Genomic DNA, 23,315 nt, shown 5'->3' with positions numbered 1-23,315 from the left:
ATTTCACTATTGTGTCTGTAAATCAAGATATGAACAGCAATAACAGACAAATAACAGCAGTTTGATTGACAGCATTGCTAAGTGCCAGCTTCCTGCTAAACCAGCGGTGCGGGCGAGAAGGTGGCATTACCTTCAACAGTCTGGATTGGCTCTGGTTGCTATGATACTCGCAGTCGGAAAGTCCAAATATGAAATTCCTATAACTGCTCTAGCCTTGATGAGCTTCATTTGGCTCTAGCCGAATGCTGTGAGTGACATCGCACAGTCTGTGCTAAGGTATCAGCTCAAGCAATATCATGAAACCAATACTCGATACAGATAATACAGTATCGGTGCATAAATAGACCAATTTCTTTATCCAAAGTCTAAATTCTGCTCCAAATCACACTTTTACTGAGAAAGGATCAGCCATGGCCCTGTCATTTAAAAAGATCCAAGCTGATCACAGACGATTAGGTGTCTCAAAATGTTTCTTAAAATCCTAAAATTGGATTAATTGCCCAGTCCTACTTTAACATATTAAAATTCTGGACACATATGAAACTTTTAAACATGAAAAAACAGCGTGGACATTCAAATTTATGTCAAAATATACAAATTCTACTGTTTAGAATCAAACGTACTAATGTTAGCTTCTCACAGTCACATCGCAGCACACGTGTTCATACGACATATCACGGTCGTACAAAGAGGAATTGCTTCAGTTTAGATTCATCTGTTCATCCTATTTACTCGAGATGTCGTGTATTTCTGGATTATACACGGTAAAACAGAAATACCTAAAAATGCAGGTAGCGTCACAAATGAAAGCAAATGTCTGTGTTGAATGAGGAGTCACGTATTCACCATCTGCTTATCCAAACACGTTACACAAAACTTTTATAAATTGTCATTGTTCTAACACAGCCGCAAACCTCGCTCCAAACCTGATTGATCACTTAGAGCGGAGCATGTCCTCACTCGTCTCTACAGCTGACAGCGCCCACAAGATATTAGTGTTATGTGTCTTTCAAATACCTCAGATAGGCCTGTGTGATGTTGGGTGGAAAAATGATTACGATTTTTCTGCCAAGTATTGAAGAAGAAAAATAAACTGATAAACTAATACAAGAATCCCATGCATTTCAGAACATGTCCCTAGAACTTAACTAACTGGGGTGAGGTGGCTCAGTTGGTAGAGTCCACTGATCTGAAGGTTTTGTATATTTCTAAGTTTTTGTATTAGTTTTATTTGTATATATCTTTTGGATTATCATTTCTTGTTTTGTTACATTTTGGTTAAAATTAAGCTAAATGTTTCTATGCCTCTAATACTGGTTTCATTCTATTATTATCTCAAATTCACAGTGTTAGCAAACTGATAATTGTGCCAAACTAGATAACAAACTGTGTAACGAAGTGGACTGAGTGAGTATGACGTCACCCACAGCGTTCAGCTTCAGTCAAATGAAGCTCATCGAGGCTAGCAGTTATAGCGGCAAATTTGGAGCGACTTCCATATTAGGAATTCCGACCACAAGTATCATAGCAACCAAAGAGCCAATCTAGAGCGAGGATATTGACTGTAACAGCCTTTCCCGCCCACACTGCTGGTTTAGCAGGGAGCGGGCACTTAGCAACACTGTCAATCAAACTTATCGCTAATGCTAGCAGGAGCGACCTCGGGGAAAGAAGGCGCTTGATTTGTCTGTTTTTAATGTTCATATCTTTATTTAGAGACACAATCGCGAAATAAAAAACCCAGGATCATGTATAGCAGGTTAATACGAATATTTTAAGACCAAAATGACGAGGTTGCCAGTTATAGAAATTGGAGCCAGAGTCGATGGTGCTAGATGATCACTTCCTGTTTAGAACGCAGGGGCTAGCAGGTTAGCGATGTGCATTTATATAAACAGTCTACTTCAGATAACAGCTAATTGATTAAACTAAACGAATAGAAGCGTCCCATGAGTTTGTAGAAATCAAAACTACAGGTTCAACACAATTTTTCCATAAAATACAGGATTGTTGTTGAGGATTAGCTAAAATTCAGTCTTTGTGAATTAATAATAGTGATTTTGATGTTGCTGTATAATGCGCAGGCCTAGCACACGACAAGGCTCGCATGCTTCCACTTTGGCATTAGTTTTCATTATATCAAAACGGTGCCACGTGCTGACAACAAACTGAAGTGACCCTCTCCATCACAGTATATTTTTTCCTTACTTGGTGCTAATTATGTCGCGGCGCAGACGGCTAACAGCTGGGCTTTGTCTTGAATCATTAGGGTAGTGTTTGTTCCTCCCGCTGCACAGGAAGGCCACAGGGCTGCAGCATCTGTGTGTGTGTGTGTATCTGTGTGTGTGTGTGCGTGTGTGTTTGTGTGTTTATCCCAGTGAAAACAGCCTCACGTACACCCCTGTTTATCCACAGCTATTTACACTTGTGACGAGGATGTTTGGCTGGAAATAAAGATGAACATAAAAAATAAAGCAGGGTTTGAGTCTATTCAGTCACAAATATGAACCTTCTGTACATTTTAATTAGAGATAGATCGATATACAATTGTCCCTCACTATAGCGCAGATTTTTTTTGGGTGCAATTTTACCTGCTTTTTTTTTTACAACGTATGAATGTGCATTGTGTTCTTAGTCCTGATTGGCTAAAGGACTGTAGATCATTGTCCATCAGTCTCCTCCGTGCTGTGTTTCCTGTACAGTACAGAATGCGTGTAGCCAAATTTACATAAATGTTGGATCACAGTGTGACTCTGAAGTGCTGTATGTTTGCAAGTTTTCTCCCCGACAAAACCCACAGTGTCGATGAAACGTTCTGCACCGACAAAGGCGCCTACGAAGGTTTGAACTTTGAGAGAGTTTAAACAAGAGAGAAATGTGAGAAAATGTTAATGCCTGTGTGAGAAAAGTGTATAAAGTGTGTGGTGAGAGGTTTTACAGCTGCAAAACACATATAATGATTGTAAATAAAAAAATAAAGCCGACTACTTTGTGGATTTCGCCTATTGTGGGTTATTTTTAGAATGTAACCCCCGCGATAAATGAGGGACCACTATAAAGCCTTTTTAGCGTATCAGCTATCGACTTTAAATCTCCAGCAGAGGCCGAAATTTTGTTTGGCCCAACCATCTGCCTAAATATTTATGAAGAATAGATGCCCATAGCTTTATCTGAACACTTGTCCAAAGATATGAGGCAGTGTCCAGCTGTAATCTGACCAGAAATGAAGAAGCGGCTTAGATAAGCAGCCAAATGTCTTCACTCCTACAACGATTCCTCCAGTTGACAGATTTTATATTTTTCTTTTGCCATGGATCAGACCTGGACGACTGAAGGGGTTACACAAATAACTGTCCAAAGAGAAACTGCAAAAATGAAACTACACTGCCGTCTGATCCAGTGTTGTGGGTAAGTTTGTAAATTCAAATTAGATCATTTGGGTAAAACTAGCAAAATTGGTTCAACGTATCAGCCTAAAAATATCAGTAGAGCTTATCGGCTATCGGTTGCTCTGGAATCTAAACAATCGGTATGGGTGGCCAAGAAAAAACTATATTGGTCCATCTCTGATTCAATTCAACAGTGTGAACTATGGGGCAGGAATCAAATCGAAATCGCAAATTGAACAAATTAGTGAATCACAAAGGCTGAAAAGACTGATGTACTAATCAACACAAAGCCTTATATCTGTCTGAAGGGAGGAGCTGGCTACACCGAAACTGAAACTGAAACTGAAACACACTGTTGGTTATAGCTGTGTTGTAAAATTCAAGTTAGCTTAGCAACACTGTCAGTCAAACCTGTTGCTAACGCTAGATTTGTCTGTTGTTAATGTTCATATTTTGATTTACTGACACAAAAGTGAAATAAAACCCCCAGAATCATGTAGAGCAGATTAATATGAACATTTTAAGACCAAAATGACGAGTCTGACAGCAGCAGTTACAGAGAGAGGGGACACAGATTTTCAATATAAAGTAAATTGAAGCCAGAGTTGATGGAGCCGGAAGCCCGCCCATGATCACTTCCTATATATACAGTCTGTGGTTTGTATACTACTGTCAAATCTTGAAACAGTAAAGAAATATAGCCACATTTGAACAGACAAATTTGTAACTCAGGGGGAAATCTTTTATCCAACAGTGCATAGTATATTTACACAACAACAGCACCGCATCCTTCATGGAGGTAATTAATGTCTCAGGGAAGGAATGCTTGAACTGATTCGCTCTTGGCATCAGCTGATTCTTCTCAAATACAAACAGGACTAAGCCAAGCAGCTGTGTTTGCACGAGGAGCTGTGGCCTGCATTCTCCTATCTGCACATCTGAATACAGCACAGCCTACAATCCACCAGGTGAAAAACTCAAATTACCAACCCTGGGCCTGAGCAATGAGACGAGATAGAGGCGAGCCAGTATTTCTGCCTGTCACTATCTGTCTGCTCCTATCTGATGTCAGTTTTAATGAATCTCATACAGGGCAGCGCCTCGGCCCCAGTAACAGCCAGATCAAGGTCCTGGTGGATGTAGGAAGAAGCATTGTGGTTTTCATTTGACAATAAATGAAACTCTAAAGGGAAACAGGGATGGGGAGTAGGACGAGAAATTAAAAACGCTCCACCTGTTTGTCTTAAAATGTGAAAAATAGATTTAATTGATTTGAAAGGTCATAGATTACACAAAATTGACTCTTGTGAGCTTTAAGTCATGGTATAATGCTGTTACCTATTCGGAATCATATCTGAAGTTGTGTCTCCAAAGCTCAAAATGCTCTGTTCCACCTTGTGATGTCATGAATGGTACATTTCAAGTTAACAGCTACTTTTTACCCTTTGTTCAGTAGAGTTCGGCAATTCCGGGGCTGTAATTTATCCAAATGATTCGAGTGAAGCTGTATGAAGTTTAAAAACATAGTGGAGTTATCAAGTCTATTGCCACTTGATGACACCACAAGGTGGAACAGAGTGTTTTCAGTTTGAGAGAAGGACTAAGAGCCTAAATATGCAGGGTTTGTGTGTTAAACATGTGTGAATGAAACAAAACACAACTCCAGGTCTGTTTGTGATGAGGAAACAACATTAGAACATAGATCAGAAAAAAGCCCTGCATATTTAGGAGTTCTTCTCTCAAACAGAAAACACTCTGCTCCACCTTGTGATGTCATCATGTGGTGATAAAGTGCTCCAATGTGTTTTTAAACCCTATACACCTTCATTAGAATCATTTGGATCATTTCAGTCCTGGAATTGCTAATCTCTACTGAACTAAAGTTAAAAAGGAGCTGTTCACTTGAAAACTACCACTTCATGACATCACAAGGTGGAACAGAGCATTTTGATCTTTGGAGATGTAGACAGAATAATAATAAAGTGTTACTCAAACATGTGTGAATGAAGCAAACACAACTCCAGGTCTGTTTTTGAGGATGTAACAGCATTAGAACATGACTTAAAGTTTTGTGTAATGTAGGCCCTTTAACCATTTCACCATTTATTCACAACGTTGTCCTGGGTGATTGGCTTCACACCTCTCCATTAAAAAGACTCTGACTAATCCCTGACAAATAGAAATGTTTGAGTCTCAATCTTAGTTAAACGCGTTTTCTATTAATTCCACAGCCGTATTGGAAAGGCCTTGGAGAGGTTTGATGTCTGGCCTGATCAGTGTTTCAGCCAATCGTGTGTGAGGCCTTGGGTGACTCACGAGCTGCTTTTCTGTCATCCCACCTCTGCTTCTGTCTCCGTCTCCACTCCGATGTGTCCACACTCTCTGTTCCCTGTCTCTACATCCACATCTGTCACTCCTACCTCCACAAAAGCCAGATATTAAACAACACAAGAGTGACATTAGAGAGGTTTCTTGACATGAACCAACCTCAGGAATGACACAAAAGGCCTCAATACGCCTTCTTCTACGCACGAAAATACAGTACATAACTAAATAAATATATAGAGCAGGTTAATACGAACATTTTAAGACCAAAAATGACAAGTCTGACAGCAGCAGTTACAGAGAGAGGGGACACAGTTTTTCAATGTAAAGTGAATTGGAGCCAGAGTTGATGGAGCCGAAAGCGCACACGACGCCCACTTCCTACTTGAAACGCAGTGGCTAGCACGTTAACTATGTCCATTTATATATACAGTCTGTGTTAGCAAAACTGCAAGAGCGTCATATCTCCACGGTAATGCTGTAGCTCAGATCTCTACAAACACGTTCTGAAATGCGATTGTGATTTTTGTACTGATGAGGGGTTCATTATTCAGTCTTTCCCCTGTTCATTATTTTAGATCAGTTTAAAATATGCACCGTAAACCAAATACTTGCAAAAATAACAATTACAAATCAGCCACCATGTTTGTTTTCGACATGAACGGAACACGCGTCGCTCTGATTGGTTCATCCACCTGTCAATCAAGTCTATCTGAAATCAGGGAGACAGATCCACTCGTCTTTGTAAAGTTTGTCAAAGCAGGTGGTTCTGGCTTTAGCATTAATGACATTCTACCTTTACATATAGAACTGGATGGATTGGTTTGGGTGGGTGGCAAGCGCAGTGAGTGATGTGCGATCTGATTGGCTGGCAGCTAAAGCGCCTGGAAATCTCAGACATTGATTATGTGACTGGTGAGTAATTGACACATTGATTAAACACATGATGAGCCTGAGGAGTTTTCAAGGCTGAACGAACGACAAGAAGAGTGATAGATGCTCAGACGGGCTGGAATTTAAAAGGAGTAAACCAACATCTAAAACCAAATGTGTTTTCTTTTCATATTGCCCAACTTTGTAGAGATATTAAAGTGAAGGTGTTACATGAAGTTGACTTTTTGGAGCTTTCTACGATGTTATAACGCTGTTCCCTCATCAAAAAACATGCCTGAAGTGGTTTTAGATGTCATCCATGTGTTTGAGCAATCTAGCAATCTCTCCTGAGCCCTATTCAAACCCTTGAGAATCTGTGGAATGCTCCGCCCACAAACCTATGTCACCCACGCTCCCACACAACAATTCTCCATAAATATACTAAAACATGATACAAAACTGTACACTATAACTTCACAAACCTGACGCAATGTGCAGTAGTTTCATTTAAAACATGTTATAATATACTGTTTTTGGCGAATTTAGCATTTTCAGAACAATAAAAGGAAACATGGTGATCTAAATATGTTAGGTGTTAGAAATTAATACCCCATAGAAAAAAAGAAGCTATTTTATTAACCCTTATTTAACCAGGCTATACCCATTGAGAGTTAAATCTTTTTGCCAAGTGCCCTGTCCACGTAAACCCATACAGGGGATTAAGATGTTCAAACCAGGTCTTTTCTGTTGGAGGAAGAACATGTAATTCATCTTATTGTGATAGTAGTGTTAACTCCATTTCAATACTAAGGAATAGACTCAATACCGATTCCAATACCACAATGATAATCAAAAAGAATGGCAACAGAATGTGATTTTCCACATTAAATGTTCATACTTGGTTTTCTGTTCCCATGTGTGTTATATCTGTGTAATCCCTCAGTGTGCCGTAGGTTCATAGTGGTCCCTGGGTGTAAACTAGTCTATGTGCCTTATACTTGTGAAAGATACAGCTCATTCTATCATTCTAAATACATGGATTAGTCCTGGTTTTGTCCTAGTATAATCCTGATGTAGACTTGGATTGATCCTAGTTTAGTTCTGGTATAGTCCTGGTTTAGTCCTGGTTTAGTCCTGGTTTAGTCCTGGTTTAGTCCTGGTTTAGTGCTGGTTTAATCCTAGTATAGTCTTGATGTCTTATAGCTCAAGATCATTCTAAAGCTTCAGAAAAGGTCCAATTCTGTCCTGTTCAGATGAGTATCTAGTTTTGATACTAGTTTTAGCATTGATTAGCATCAGATTTTCAATACTTTTGTCAACACTAGTGGATAGATATGACCCATTAGCCCTTTGTCCTTTTATCGTTGGGGTTAAAGGTGAGATTTAATAGTTACAGTATTACATAACACCGCTGCATAATACTGATTAGAACATTGCCATAGGGTTCTCTGATGAGTGCAAAGATCATTATTGACCCTATTCCATACAGTGCCTTAAGGTTATAACGATCAATATATTTTCTTGCAATGGAATTATAAATTACATTGTATTTTAAGTATATTTTAAATCTCCTATATGACACAAAATTACTCTTATGAGCTTTAAGTCCTGTTATAATGCTGTTATCTCCCCAAAAACACACCTGGAGTTGTATTTTGTTTCATTCAAACAGTTTTGAGTCACACTTAATTATTAGTCTGTCTATATCTCCAAAGCTCAAAATGCTCTGTTCCACCTTGTGATGTCATGAAGTAGTAATTTTCAAATTAACAGCTTTTTTTACATTTAGTTCAGTAGAAATTGGAAATTCCAGGGCTGTAATTTATCCAAAAATGATTCTAGTGAAGTGTATGGAGTTTTAAAACACAGTGGAGCACTTCCTGTATTACTACATGATGACATCACAAGGTGGGACAAAGTGTTTCAATTTGAGAGAAAAACTCAGCTTAAATATGCAAGATTTGTGTGTCAAACATGTGTGAACAATACACTACTCCAGGTTTGTTTGTGATGAGGAAACAACATTAGAACAGATCAGAAAATTGCTTAAAGTGTGCCCTTTAAGTTAAATATACCGCAAACAAGCCTCTATTTCTCTCTTTGCACAAACATATCCACACATCTTTAGTGTTTGCGCTCTCCTTGCTTCACTATCTCTGCTTCTACACCAGTTGTAAACCTGTAAACGCGAATCTGCCGCTGGGTCTCGCCTGCAGCGTGCGTAAATTATTACCTTATGCAAATCTGCGCATTTAGTCACAGCAAACAATAAACACACACCCATGCGCACACTCCGGAGTTCCCTTACGCTATTCAACACAAAAAGTGAATCTAGACCGCTTTTGCCGGGCTAAAAACATGTATAAATTGTCATTCCTGCAGCAAATTAATAATCAGACATGTATTTATAAATGTAATAGCTTTGAAAGACACCACATGGCACGCGCACACCCACCTGCCCGCAGTGCCAACCCATGCGTCCTCCAGGAACAATGAACGAAGCCCCAGAACGCGCTAACAGGGCGCACAGAGCTGTTTGGGAACGATATTAACAAGAGGAACAAGAGGTAGAGTTATTTCCAGACTGGGGAATTATAGAGGAAATGGGAGCGATGTTAAGGTGACACAGAATAAGTGGTTTGGGGTCTATAAACAAGGCACAGCGAGATTATAAAGCGGAACTAGTCAGGTTTTATAGAGAGAAAAGTCGATATTTTTAACTAGAAAAGCCAAAAGCGTTTGAAAATTGCCTATAAACCACAAACAGGTAAAGATAGTCTCCACAAATGAAAATAAAACCAGACATCTTATCCCATTGTGTGAGGTATGGCTGTTGCAAGCACGCTCATCCATCATACCCGAAGAGGATAGTGCGAGAGTGGGTGGTGACAGTATAGGAAGCAATGGCTCATTCAGCTTACCAGAGATCTCATTCTGCGGGACCCCGGCCAGAGTGAAGCCCTTGCCGGTGTAGAACTGCCGCAGATCCGCGCAGCTCCGGTCCGCGCCTCTCACCGGGCCGACTCCCGAACACAGACACAGCAGCACAAGCACGCGCATCTTCCGTCCCCAGGTACGCAGGCTTTGGATTACTTCGCACATAGAAAATCCCGTTGAGTTAAGTCCAAAGATTGTAAAGTTTACGCATTCATCCAAACAGGAGTAAGTCCAAGACGTGCGTAAAAATGCGTAATTTGGAGAGATTTCAGGCAGATGAGGAGGAGGTGCGGTACAGTCCCTTTGGTCACTGCTTACCGGTGTGAAGTTTGCCAAATAAAACAATTAAAAGTCGCGTAATGAGACTCGCAGGGCTCCGGGTGAGTTTGGCGGTGCGCGGTGGAGGTTCCTGCGGGAAAGAGGTTGCAACGCGGGGCAGGAGATGTCAGGTTTGCCCCACTACTGCTGCTACTGCTGCTGCTACTGCTCAGGCTGCTGCTACTGTCCGAATCAGTGCGTGCAGGAGCCGAGATGCCACAGACAAAAGGCAGCGCGAAGGAGAGAGGCAGAGCGAGCAGGTGTAAACCCCGCTGCACGTTTACGCATTCATCCAAACAGGAGGAAGTCCAAGACGCAGCGTAAACATGCGTAAAATGAAGAGATTTGAGGCAGATGAGGAGAAGGTGCGGTACCGTCCCTGTTTCTAGGCTGTGGGACAATGAAACGCGTGGTTTTGACTGAGTGGAGATGGGAGTGTGATGCACTTTCTCTCTTTGTGCGCGTCCTGGATTTGGTCTCAACTGCGCCGCCTGTAGGTTATCAGGTGGAATAGGCCTGCTCCACTGACAAAGCTGTTAGTGCTCAAATGTTGTTTTTCATGGGACCAGACCAGCTGCGGACTCGTAAAGGAAATTTTAGTTTTAGGGACAATAGCGTGATGTTAACTTAAGGCGAGACGCTGCAGGTGAATAGAAAAAAAAATCTTAAGTTTAAAGATATCCATTTGGAACTTCTCCTGTAGTTTATTCACATAAATGTAATCATGTAATGTTTTCATATAGAAATAAGGTGTTTTATTTGTAAAAACAGACAGAATTGATTATTTTTTGGGACATTCAAAACAGAAACATGAAAAGTACACGAAAATACACTAATTATACACATTAGATACTAAACATACACAGTGGGAATTTTGGATCTTATTTAGTATTTGAGTGAGAGTTGAGAGTTAAAACTTGAATAAATCAGACTTGGAATTAGATGTAAAAAATCCTTCTGTACAATTGGTCAAAGTCTCGTTAAGTCCCAGGTTGTGAAGTTTGGTGTGTGTAGGTGCTACTTTAAGGGCTGATCCTTATATCCCTTTGGAGGAAAATGCATTTTGAAGAAATTACCTTTGAAGTTACACTGTTCCACATAACTCTGTGGAGGCAGGTGGATTAAGTTAAATATTAAAACATGTTTCAGAACAGAGTTGACAGTTTAGTTGTTTTCACATGAAAACTTGTAGTTTAAAATACAAAACTGACCAAAAAACACAAAAATGAAAAAAATTAATAACAGCTGTTGAGCGCATCAGTCCAACGAGGTTCATCTGGTCTTTTGTTAATCACATGACACTAAGAGCACTAGTAAGCAGACAGAACTGGTATAGAAACAAACCAGATCTGTTCTGAAGCATAGACTGTAAATATAAATGGACGTATCTAACCTGCTAGCCGTCGCGTTCCAAACAGGAAGTGATCATGGGCAAGATGGACTTTGTTAAAGGCACATGTCTGCACCTGTCAGCAGCAGCACTTCAAATGAGCCACATTGTTCCAAGAGGCACAGTTGTTGTTTCTCATTTTGGTTTTAATCAGGAAAAATGTTGCTGTGTTCAGGCATTAAATAAATAGTTTTTCAAATCATTATTCAAATGTGACTTTATTTTGTTCTGTCAAAATGATTCAAATGTAGAATGTCCTCATATGTGGACATCATTTTTCTCATAATGTGAAAAGATAATTCTTAGTTTTTACCCTCATCATGTCCCAATCATCCCAAATAACATTAATAAAGAATGCCATGCAGGAGCAGTACATATACCGTACATTTGTATTTGTATGGGTGACAGTGGCTCAGTTGGTAGAGTGTTTGTCCACTGACCTGGATGTTGGCAGTTCGAATCTCGCTCTTGACATAAACACAACTGGTTGAGTGATCAGATCCACTGACCCACAGGTTGATGGTGCAATTCCAACTCCCACAGATGAATGCTGTTGATGTGTCCTTGGGCAAGACTCTTAACCCACCTTGCCCTTAGTGTCTGTGTGAATGTGTGAGTGGTTTCTTAATGTAAAGTGTCTTGAAAGTGGAAAAGCGCTGTATGTAAATGTGACTATTGTGTAAATGATGTGGTCAAGAGGGAGTGCGTCTCTGTGGTGATCTGATGTCGCTATCCCCTCTCTCAGTGGGCACGCTCACAGCACCACCGGTCAGGAAAGGTCACCACCGCCCTGACTCCACTGGGATGAACTGGGAAGTCTGTGTAGTGTGGAGTTAAGCAGCACGTGTTGTTTATTATGTTTCATTGTAACAGTAAAAGGCACAAAAATCTCCTTTCTGTTGTTCATCATTCTCAAAAAGAACAAAAATCTTTTCATCTCCACTGCCCCCTCTCCGACCGCAGTGTTTTTCATGAGGTCATTTTTAAAACTTCAAACAAAACTGAAATCCTGTTTTTTATTTTAGAGGTCCTGTATTACACGAAATGTACTCTTAATGTCATGTTATAACTACTTCTTCTACTTATTAAAAACATACCTGGAGTTCTGTTTGTTTCATTCACACATGCATTATTATTAGTCTGTGCATCTCCAAAGCTCAAAATGCTCTGTTACACCATGTGATGTCATGAAGTGGTAGTTTGCATGTTAACAGCTACTTTTTACCTTTAGTTCAGTATACAGACAATTAAAGAGCTGAAATGATCCAAATGATTCTAGTGAAGGTGTATGGAGTTTAAAACACAGTGGAGCACTTCATGTATTACCACATGATGACATCACAAGGTGGAACAGAGTGTTTTCTGTTTGAGAGAAGAACTCAGCCTAAATATGCAGGGTTTGTGTGTTAAACATGTGTGAATGAAACAAAACACAATTCCAGATCTGTTTGTGATGAGGAAACAGCATTAGAACAGAGATCAGAGAATAATGTAATATGGGCTATTTAAGATACACTTAATTTTCCCAAGTGAGGAAACGTGTCCTCCGTCTTTGACCCGTCTCAATGCTGCTGCAGGGGTAAACTGTGTGGAGCATGGGGGCCACAGAGAACTGGGTCACGACTCAGAACTAGGATTTTACCTGGGCCCAAACATGCAGCCGAGAAAACCACAAGCCCAGAAATCCCTACTCATAGACCAGTGGTTCTTAACCTGGGTTCGATCAAACCCTAGGGGTTCGGTGAGTCAGTCTCAGGGGTTCAGTGGAGGTCAAGACACGCACCCGACACATATGATTCGCGGACTGTGAGCGTCTCCAGACGCTGGCCGCGTCCCAATTCAACAAATGCACCCTTTGATGTGCCTGTCGAAGTACCTGCCCGACTTAAATGAGCCGTTCGAATGGCATAAAAACATAAAACGACATAAAAACGAAGAAAAGAAACAGACTTTGCTGTGAAAATGACATGAGAGTGTCACTGGCCAAGGTGAAGCCACGCGTTTCTGAACTGGTCTCTCAAAGGCAACAGCAGAAGTCACACTGATTTGCAGTAAATATTCATTATTATTCTAGCCTGATGGAAATTAGATGATGGGTGTGTGTTAAAATGTTAAAAATAATAAATAACATAAATACAGTAAGTTGATTATTGGAATACATAAGGTTAAAAATTAAAAAAATTTCAGTGTGGTAGATTTAAAAAAGGTCATGTCTTTGTAAAAAAGGTATGTATGTAATTTTATGCATTGTATTGGTTTTATTCTTTGAACACAGTGATGTTAATGCACAGTTCATTTTGTGCACCAGTAAAACATACATATGTCTTGAATTTGAAAAAAATTATATTTTATCTTTCAATAAAGAAGGGTTCGGTGAATGTGCATATGAAACTGGTGGGGTTCAGTACCTCCAACAAGGTTAAGAACCACTGTCATAGACTGTATATGTAAATGGACATAGCTAACCTGTTAGCCTCCGCATTCCAAATAGGAAGTGATCATGGGCGCACTTCTGGCTCCATCGACTCTGGCTCCAATTCACTTTTTACTGAAAAACTGTGGCCCCTCTCTCTGTAACTGCTGCTGTCAGACTCGTCATTTTGGTCTTAAAATGTTTGTATTAACCCACTCTACATGATCCTGGTGTTTTTATTTCACTATTGTGTCTGTAAATCAAGATATGAACATTAATAACAGACAAATCAGGTGCCTTCTTTCCCTGAGTTTGCTCCTGCTAACATTAGCTACAGGTTTGATTGACAGCGTTGCCAAGAGCCTGCTCCCTGCTAAACTAGTGGTACGGGCGGAAAAGGGCGTTACCTTCAACAGCCTCGCTCCGGATTGGCTCTTTGGTTGCTATGATACTCGTGGTCGGGATTACAAATCTGGAACTCGGCTCTAAATTCACATCTATAACTACTCTAGCCTCGATGAGCTTCATTTGACTGGAGGTGAACGTTGTGGGTTACGTCACATTCACTCAGTCGGCTACTTTATACAAATCACAAGTGGATTTAGCAAAACTATATATTAAAGAAGTAGCATCACAGTGGCATAGCGCCTCCTAACAAGAGGATCTCAGGTTCAAAAGGCACATAATTTCTCATGAGTTTTTGTACGTATAGTCACTTTTCGTTCCAGGACAAGGGGAAGAACAACGTTTACTTTCTGATCTTCAGCCTAACGCTCCCCTAATGACCCGTAGCCCGGCCGTACCGTACCGGCCGCCATGTTGGCCTTGGCTCTGTGTTGGATGTTACACAGAGTCAGCCTAAAGTGGAAGTCGTGTAAAGGACATACCACTAACGGCACAATCTTTCAAAGCACAAAAACCACAGCACACAAACGCTCCCTGCACCCGGCACCGTCAGGGCAAGTGTTAATCCAGCCAATGATTTATGGTGTTGGCAAACTCAGCGGTGTAAGGATTAATGCGCTAAAATACTCACACACAGGAGCCAGTCTGGCCCCGGGGAGGAAGACGTTTAAGTCCGACCACAAAATGAGAGAGATTAGGATCATCCACGAGAGTCTGGCTGCAGAGCTCCACCAGGACGCACCTACATGCACAGGTTCCACATCTTGTTTCATTAGTTTACATTTTATAGGCCAATTAAGTACAGATTTAAAAGCTCATTTCAATTTTTGCATTTCAAACTAATAAGGGAATATAGACCAACCTTAAAGGCCCATATTACACTGTTTTTGATCTGTTTCCTCATCACAAACAGATCTGGAGTTGTGTTTTGTTTCATTCGCACATGTTTAACACACAAACCCTGCATATTTAGCCTGAGTTCTGCTCTCAAACTGAAAACACTCCGTTCCACCTTGTGATGTCATCAAGTGCTAATACAGGAAGTGCTCCACTGTGGTTTCTGTTGGAGAGAAGGGTTTGGAGAGTTTGTGTGTTAAACATGTGTGAATGAAACAAACCCCAACTTCAGGAATGTTTTTGATGCTTTAACAGAATTATAACATGGCTTAAAGCTTAAAAAGTCAGATTTGTGTACCGTATTTTCCAGACTATAAATTGCACTTTTTTCAAAGTTTGGCCGGGCGTGCGACTTATACTCAGATGTGATTTATATGTGAAATATATGTTTTTTTCTTCATTTTTATGCATTTTTTGGCTGGTGCGACTTATACTCTGGAAAATACAGTGACATACGACCTTTAATACATCTGTTTTGAAATTTTCCCTTAAAAATTCAGCAATTTAACCACAGTATTTAGCGTTAAAATTATTAATAAAATAATCTGACTTCTGTATTTAAATCCAGAATACTTCATGTAATATAAGTAAAAGTGTTGTATGACTTTTACTGTAACAAAAAGAAGCCATTTGCACTAGAAGCTGAGTATCACATGTGTAAGTTCATAGGTCAAACGTTTATGGAAGAACTGCATTTAAATCTTTCGCACACGCCTCCTCCGTTTCCATGACGATCCACAAAACACATCTGACTTCAACATTCGTGGAACATTTTGTAAGTCCATTAGCATATAACAGGTTTGTCAAAAGTGCCGTTAATATGATGCATATAAATCTTTTCCGAGTCGTTCCAGTGGAGCAGTGGAGCGTGCTGATGTCAGAACAATAATGAAAGACAAATCGGCTCCAGCGGCGGCAAGTAGCAACTCATGTGAGAATCGGATTTGTACTGATGGATCCGAGTCGTCATTTTGAGCAAAAAAATCACACTGACAGACGTTTCCTCTGCTGTGAGTTCTGCCTGATGCTCAGATCACACGTCAGGATGAGTTTCACCTGGACTCGTCTGAGAGCTGCAAATCCACTGAGAGCTCAAAATGTACTGTGGGAAAGTTAAAAATTATACGACGCATTTGGCAAACAGTGGGAACAGTAAGAGGAGTAGTAGTAAGAGTAGTCAAAGCAGTAGTAGTAGTACAGTTGTCCCTCACTATAATGTGGTTCACTGTTTCACAATTTTGCATGCTTTTTCACAATGTGTGAACGTGCATTGTGTTCTGTGTCCTGATTGGGCAAGGGTCTGTAGACCATTGTCAATCAATCTGCTCCATACTGCGTCTCCTGTTCCGTTCAGACAAATTTAAATAAATGTTGGATCGCAGTGTGACTCTGAAGTGCTGTATGTTTGCAAGTTTTCTCCCCGACAAAACCCACAATGTCAATGAAACGTTCTGCAGCGACAAAGGCGCCTATGAAGGTTTGAACTTTGAGAGAGTTTAAACAAGAGAGAAATGTGAGAAAAAGTTAATGCCTGTGTGAGAAAAGTGTATAAAGTGTGTGGTGAGGGGTTTTACAGCTGCAAAACATATATAATAAAAAAAAATAATAAAGCTGACTATTTCGCCGATTTCTCCTATTGCGGGTTATTTTTAGAACATAAAAGAGGGACCACTGCATTAGTAGTAGTAGTAGTAGTAGTAGTAGTAGTAGTAGTAGTAGTAGTAGTAGTAGTAGTAGTAGTAGTAGTAGTAGTAGTAAAGAAAGGAAGTAGACTATGGTAAGTGACTGTGACGTCACCCACAGTGTCCAGCTCCAATCATATAAGCTCATCGAGGTTAACAGTTATAGGGCGAATTTGGAGCCGAGTTTCATATTTGGAATTCCAGCCGTGAGTATCATAGCAACCAAAGAGCCAATCCGGAGTGAAAGTAGTGCCCCTTCCCGCTCACACCACTAATTTGGCTGGGGATGGGTGCTTAGCAATACTGTCAACATAATTTCAAGCAAACTAAACCATAAAGAGGGGCTATATTACTTCCATGGGGCATTAAAGAGGGGGTGTTACCCCTCAGTCGTCCGGGTCGACTCCACTGTAAAAGAAAAGTGAATTTGTTCATCTGCAGTGTTTTTCGTTGTGTTCATCGTCTCGTCCAAGTAGCTTCCTCAGGACTGACAGGGTTCTGGACACATTATCCAATCAAAACTGTCAAGTACTCATCTCTCTCTGCGTAGACCTTTGTTTTCGTAGGATGATTCATACTTACTCTCTGACACCTGTTACATGCAGAGCCCCTCCAGACACGCTCCCGTACAAATGTTGAGGTTGGGAGCGCTCATAATAAACTCATGTTTCTTAGTAATAGCGTATCTGTCAATCTCAATCCAAACTGCCTGTCAATCAAAATCAGGAGCGCGGCGTCTGAGCCAAGAAATACTGACACGATGACAGGGCCGTGAATGGCTGGAAGGGGTCCAGGCCGATGTGAACCTGCGTGAACCTGAGGAGGAGGTGGAGCGCCAATCGGAGTGCAATCAGTCACTCTGGGGTGGAGGAGAGTGAACAGTGGGTGGTGGTAAAAAAGCCTTAATAAAAGCATAATTATGTGATTTGGATCCAGCGATAATCACACATGCAATGCCACTTAAATACAAATAAATAAAGAGAAATAATGAAACCAAAATGTCATTATCGAGCTGCTCTGACTAATCGCATCATTCGGCGGGTTAATGAGCTGGGATCTGTATCTGGAGTTTAAACAGGATCTTGAAACACTTTATGTTCACCATTACTGACCTTATTTGGCCCCGCCCACTTTTACTATAAAGCCGACGAATCCGCGTTTTGTTTCTACTGGTTCTAAAAGTTTTGTCGCTAAAATCTGATATAAAGTCGGTTCATTTTTGTGACTTTAAAGTGGCTCTGTAGTCCGTATAGAACTTATTTACTGTCAAGATCAGCGGCTCTGTGCAAAATAATATGACCTGAATGACAATAACGGCGCTCACGGCAACTTCGGGAACACGGTGAATATATTTTGCATTAAATAGACGTACACTTTAATTTAAATAATTATCAACTGCAGCTTTATGTAAGTCAATAAATATATGAAACATTACAAGAAAACAAAGAAAGAAACAAAAAAGTAACACAATTTCGAGCAAACAAAGCCTTAAAGAGGAGTATTTTACCTCTATGGAGTATTAAAGAGGAGGTATTTTACTTCTATGAGCATTAAAAGGGGTTATTTTGTATAGTTTTGTGTCATGTTTTTGTATATTTATGGAGAATTGTCGTGTAGGAGCATGGGTGACGTAGGCTTGTTGGCGGAGCTTTGGACAAATCTTACAGCGAACCGTAAAGAGGGTTTGAATAGGGCCAGGGAGAGATCTCTAGATTACTCAAAAATGCATGAATGACATCTAAAACCTCTTCAGGTATGTTTTTGATGAGGAAACTAAGTTATAACATGGTAGAAAGCTCCAAAAAGTCCCCCACTTTAACTCTGACTAAAGTTGCTTCTCAGTCAGTAATATTGTGTTTGATTAGGCAAACAGACAGAGAGACACTCAATCCCTGATCACACCGGTCTCTGAGGAGGCGACGGGACGCAGTAGACTGGAATAATGCAGTCTGAAGTTCATTTCAGAGTTAAACAAGTCCAAACCCAAAGTTAAACCTGTGCCATTTTGTTCAATTAGCATGTATTGATAGGCAGTAATCTGTACACAGCCAGAAGCAGTTAAAATACACAGAGCCAAACATTCAGATCCAGACCGAAATGAATAAAAATGAAAAGAGGAGCATCCAACAGTCCATCATGTGAGAGAGCGAGTGTTGGTGAAGTTTAAAGGGGAAAAAACTATACCTTGAAGTATAAAAAGTACAAAAAGTTGGCACTGTTAGCATTTTTTCCTCCTAGCAACAGCAGTTTAACTCCTGGAGCATATGGGGCCTCTCCGTGTAGAGTCAGCTCGCTTCTCCACAGTTTGGATGATGGGTTTCCTTTATGTGTCGTCCATCAACCTACTTACATCGTCCAGCTAGGTCCTTCTGTCCAAGAGCCCTGGGCACTGCAGTTTCTCACTCCCACTCACTGGTGTTACTTTCATAAAGAAGTGGACTAAGTGAGTGTGACATCACCCACAGCGTTTGGCTCCAGTCAAATGAATCTCGTCGAGGCTAGAGCAGTTATACAGTTATACAAATTTAGAGCAGAGTTCCGTGTATGGAATTCCGACGGCGAGTATCATAGCAACCAAAGAGCCAATCTGGAGCGAGGCTGTTGAAAGTAACGCCCAATGGTTTAGCAGCTAGCATTTTAAGACCAAAATGATGAGTCTGACAGCAGCAGTTACAGAGAGAGGGGACACAGTTTTTCAATAAAAAGTAAATTAGAGCCAGAGTCGATGGAGCCGGAAGTGCGCCCATGATCACTCCCTATTTGGAACGTGGCAGCTAGTAGGTTAGCTATGTCCATTTATATATACAGTCTGTGCTTTTACCTCAGTGACACTCTACAGTTCACAGTCACCACAAATGTAATCTCCAGCCACACAGAGTCTAAATGCGCTTTTAAACTGTTAATCAGAGCTGCTTGTGCTTAAATAGAGGTGGGAGTCGTACCAAAGCCTGATCAAACTGTGAAGGAAAGATTTCTGTTCAAAAGTGTTTCTAAAGGCGGGCACTGGGAGCTACTTGTGAGCACCATCTTCTGTCCAGGCTTATGTTCACTGATGGAATTGAAGCTACCAGTGAAAAGTAAACCCTGATGAACATGCTCGTTATATGGTTTTCAAATATTAATACTGTTCAATACCTGGACTGTACAGTGGTGGACCCATAGACTGAATATATAAATGTACATAGCTAACCTGCTTGCCGCCGTGTTCCAAATAGGACTTAATCAAGGGCGCGCTTCTGGCTCCACCAACTCTGGCTCCAATTCACTTGACATGGTCACCCCTCTCTCTGTAACTGCTGCTGTCAGACTCATCATTTTGGTCTTTAAATGTTCGTATTAACCCGCTCTACATGATCCTGTTTTTTTTATTTTGTTGTTTTGTACGTGAAACAAGATATGAACATTAATAGCAGACAAATCTGACGCTTTGTTTCTCTAAAGCGTTAGCAACAGGTTTGATTGACAGCGTTGCTAAGCTCCAGATTGGCTCTTTGGTTGCTATGATACTCACGGTCACAATTCCAAATATGGAACTTGGCTCCAAATTCATCGCTATAACTGCTCTAGCCTCGATGAGCTTCATGTGACTGGAGCCGAACGCTGTGGGTGACGTCACAATCACTTCCTCCACTTCTTTACACAGTCTATGTTTGGACACAGATCACACGGACAGAAGGAGACGGTGGAGAGGACTACTGCGTACCTGTTAAAACTCTGCCTAGAATGTTCCACAGCACAGCATTAAGTAAACATTAAACAAAGATGAGCCGTGCGTTATGCAGTTTTAACTCTACTGAACTCTAAGTAAAAAGGAGCTTTTTTAACTTGAAAACTAACACTTCATGACATCATAAGGTGGAACAGAGCATTTTGAGGTTTGGAGATGGAGACAGACTAATAATAAAGTGTTACTCAAACATGTGTGAATGAAACAAAACAACTCCAGGTATGTTTTTGAGGAGGTAGTAATATTATAACATGACTTAAAGCTCACAAGAGTCTGTTTTGTATAGTTGGTATCGCCAGTCTGAAAACTGAAAAAAATGAAACACGTTACGAATGTCTAACAGTGAAACGAGACAGACAGTTGGAATATTTTTCGAAAGCGTAAGCATATGCACATGTCTGAGTGTTCACCTGTGTATGTGGGGCATGTGTGTACACCTGCTGAGGCCACGAGGCTCAGAGACAGCAGACATACCTGTGAGGAGGAGCTGTGTAAACAGAGCTGCAGAGGCCCGGGGATCTGGAGCAGCCCCGCAGAACGTAACGTGAGATATTGGGAGTGTCTGAGAGGCTGACAACACCAGCGTGCTCAGTCAGAGCTCCAGACTCATAATTACACCCCTGATTGCGTTAGTGCTGCCAGAGACTGACTGGTTTATTTCATTTTTTAAAGTGGCTCCATTATGTTTTATGCTATTTTAGATTTGATTAAGTATAGCAGCATTTGTAAATGTGAAAAAGGAAAAACAAAACAACACCATAAACTTCAAAACCTGGCTAAGATTCTCAGAAAGCACCTTTAAAGGGCACAATGTAAGATTTTATCCAATCCGTTCGAAGCATAGACTGTATATGTAAATGGACATAGCTAAACTGCTAGGCACTGTGTTTCAAATGGTAAATGATCATGGGCGCACTTCCGGCTCTCTCTGTAACTGCTGCTGTCAGACTTGTAATTGTGGTCTTAAAATGTTCGTATTAACCCGCTCATGGCCCTGGTGTTTTATTCCACTATTGTGTCTGTAAATCAAGATATGAACATTAATAACAGACAAATCAGATGCCTTCTTTCCCCAACGTCACTCCCGCTAGAGTTAGCAACAGGTTTGACAGTGTTGCTAATTGCCCGCTCCCTGCTAAATCAGCAGTGCGGGTGGGAAGGGGTGTTACCGTCAGTAGCCTCGCTCCAGATTGGCTCTTCAGTTGCTATGATACTCGTGGTCAGAAGTACAATGATAGAACTCAGCTCCAGATTCACTGCAATAACTGCTCTAGCCTCGATGAGCTTCATTTGCCTGGAGCCAAACGCTGTGGGTGACGTGACACTCACTTAGTCCACTTCTTTGTACAGTCTATGGTTCAAAACCTTCCTTTCTTGATGGAGATGTTGTTTTGCCTGAATGTGGAAATCTCTATAGAGATAAAGCAATTGAGTCCATCAAACCAGAGAGCTTTTGGCAATGTCACGAATTGCATAAAAGAAAAAGATTAAGGTTTACGTCATACTCTGGAACAATTTTGGTGATCAGAATTGGCTTTTATCTTTTTATTTGACAGGTGAAATTATCATCATCAAAAACAGACCTGGAGTTGTGTTTTGTTTCATTCACACATGTTTGAGTAACACTTTATTATTAGTTTGTCTACATCTCCAAATCTCAAAAATGCTCTGTTCCACCTTGTGATGTCATGAAGTGGTAGTTTTCAAGTTAACAGCTCCTTTTACCTTTAGTTCAGTAGAGATTGGCAACTCCAGTCACGGAAATCATCCAAATGATTCTAGTGAAGGTGTTTGGAGTTTAAAAACACAGTGGAGCACTTCCTGTATTACCACGTGACATCACAAGGTGGAACATAGTGTTTTCAGTTTGACAGAAGAACTCAGCCTAAATATGCAGGGTTTGGGTGTTAAACATGTGAATGAAACAAAACACAACTCCAGGTCTGTTTGTGATGAGGAAACAACATTAGAACAGAGATCAGAAAACAGTGTAACACGGGCCCTTTAAGTAAGACTGCAGTGGAAAGTTTTACATAACGAGTCCAGTCTGTATTAACTATTCTTCTAAGTAAAAGCCTTATTATTGTTACTTTAAAATGATCTAAGTTAAATTGAAAATCACAATCAAACAAATTGCACCCCTGCCCCGGTGACCCCTGTAACCTCTGTGACTTCTGTGGCCTTTTAAAATTTGCGATCAGTTCATCTTTATTCTTGTTTTCATGGTCCATTTTTAAAAACAGTGACAAAACAAACTGTAACATTTATGTTTTAAAAAGACGACCACACCAGTGTCTCCACATCTTGGACTGAAGCTGATTGCACTGAATCTCATATTTGTGAGTGACATTATTATTTCATTTTCTGACTTATTCAGCTGCAAATAAAACTGTACATTAAAGTTCTTAGTACAGCAAAGTGTTCACTCGTGCAGTAACAAACACGTTGGTCGCACTGGTCCATCTCAGCCTCCTCAAGAGCACACGTAGAGTCATTATAATCCACCTGCAGCCTTTGGAGACAGGCTTTTTGTAATAAGTCCAGAGGTGGGCAGTGGTGCACAATATGACTTAAACAACATCAACTTTACATCAGAACTCAAACCAAACTTGAACATAAGAGCATGAGCTTGAACATACAACATCCTACATCGTCTAATAAGTCCATTACACTAAACATTCAGGCAGTGAGCGTCTTAATGGGGGAATTAGGTTGAACAGGGTTTGAACTCCAACCTCCTCCTGCCTCCTCACCTGTAGAGTCCTTTAATCTGTGTGTTTACCTGTATTTCAACCAGTGAAGGAACGAAACAAAGTAAAAGTAGTAAAGTACTTTATTTAAGTACACATTTGAGGTATCTGTACTTCACTTAAGTACATTTTAAAGTGGATACATGTTACTTTTACTTCACAACATTTGAGAGCAGTATCTGTACTTTCTACTCCACTACATTTTGAAC

General features: G+C 40.6%; 1 protein-coding gene across 1 annotated transcript in view; it reads right to left on the bottom strand.

The window, feature by feature from the left end:
- LOC117370359 (glypican-1-like) overlaps positions 1-10,226 on the bottom strand; it is a 79,822-nt gene extending 69,596 nt beyond the window's left edge. The window contains exon 1 of the mRNA XM_033965761.2: positions 9,509-10,226. Within this exon, the coding sequence (XP_033821652.2) occupies positions 9,509-9,689 (181 nt within the window). The 5' untranslated portion in view covers positions 9,690-10,226. The remainder of the gene's footprint in view (positions 1-9,508) is intronic.
- Positions 10,227-23,315: the final 13,089 nt, after the last annotated feature.

Source organism: Periophthalmus magnuspinnatus, chromosome 4 (assembly GCF_009829125.3).
Source record: "Periophthalmus magnuspinnatus isolate fPerMag1 chromosome 4, fPerMag1.2.pri, whole genome shotgun sequence".
Taxonomy (NCBI): Eukaryota; Metazoa; Chordata; class Actinopteri; order Gobiiformes; family Gobiidae; genus Periophthalmus; species Periophthalmus magnuspinnatus.
Note: the sequence above shows the minus strand (reverse complement) of the source record. Positions and strands in the feature narration are given on the sequence as shown.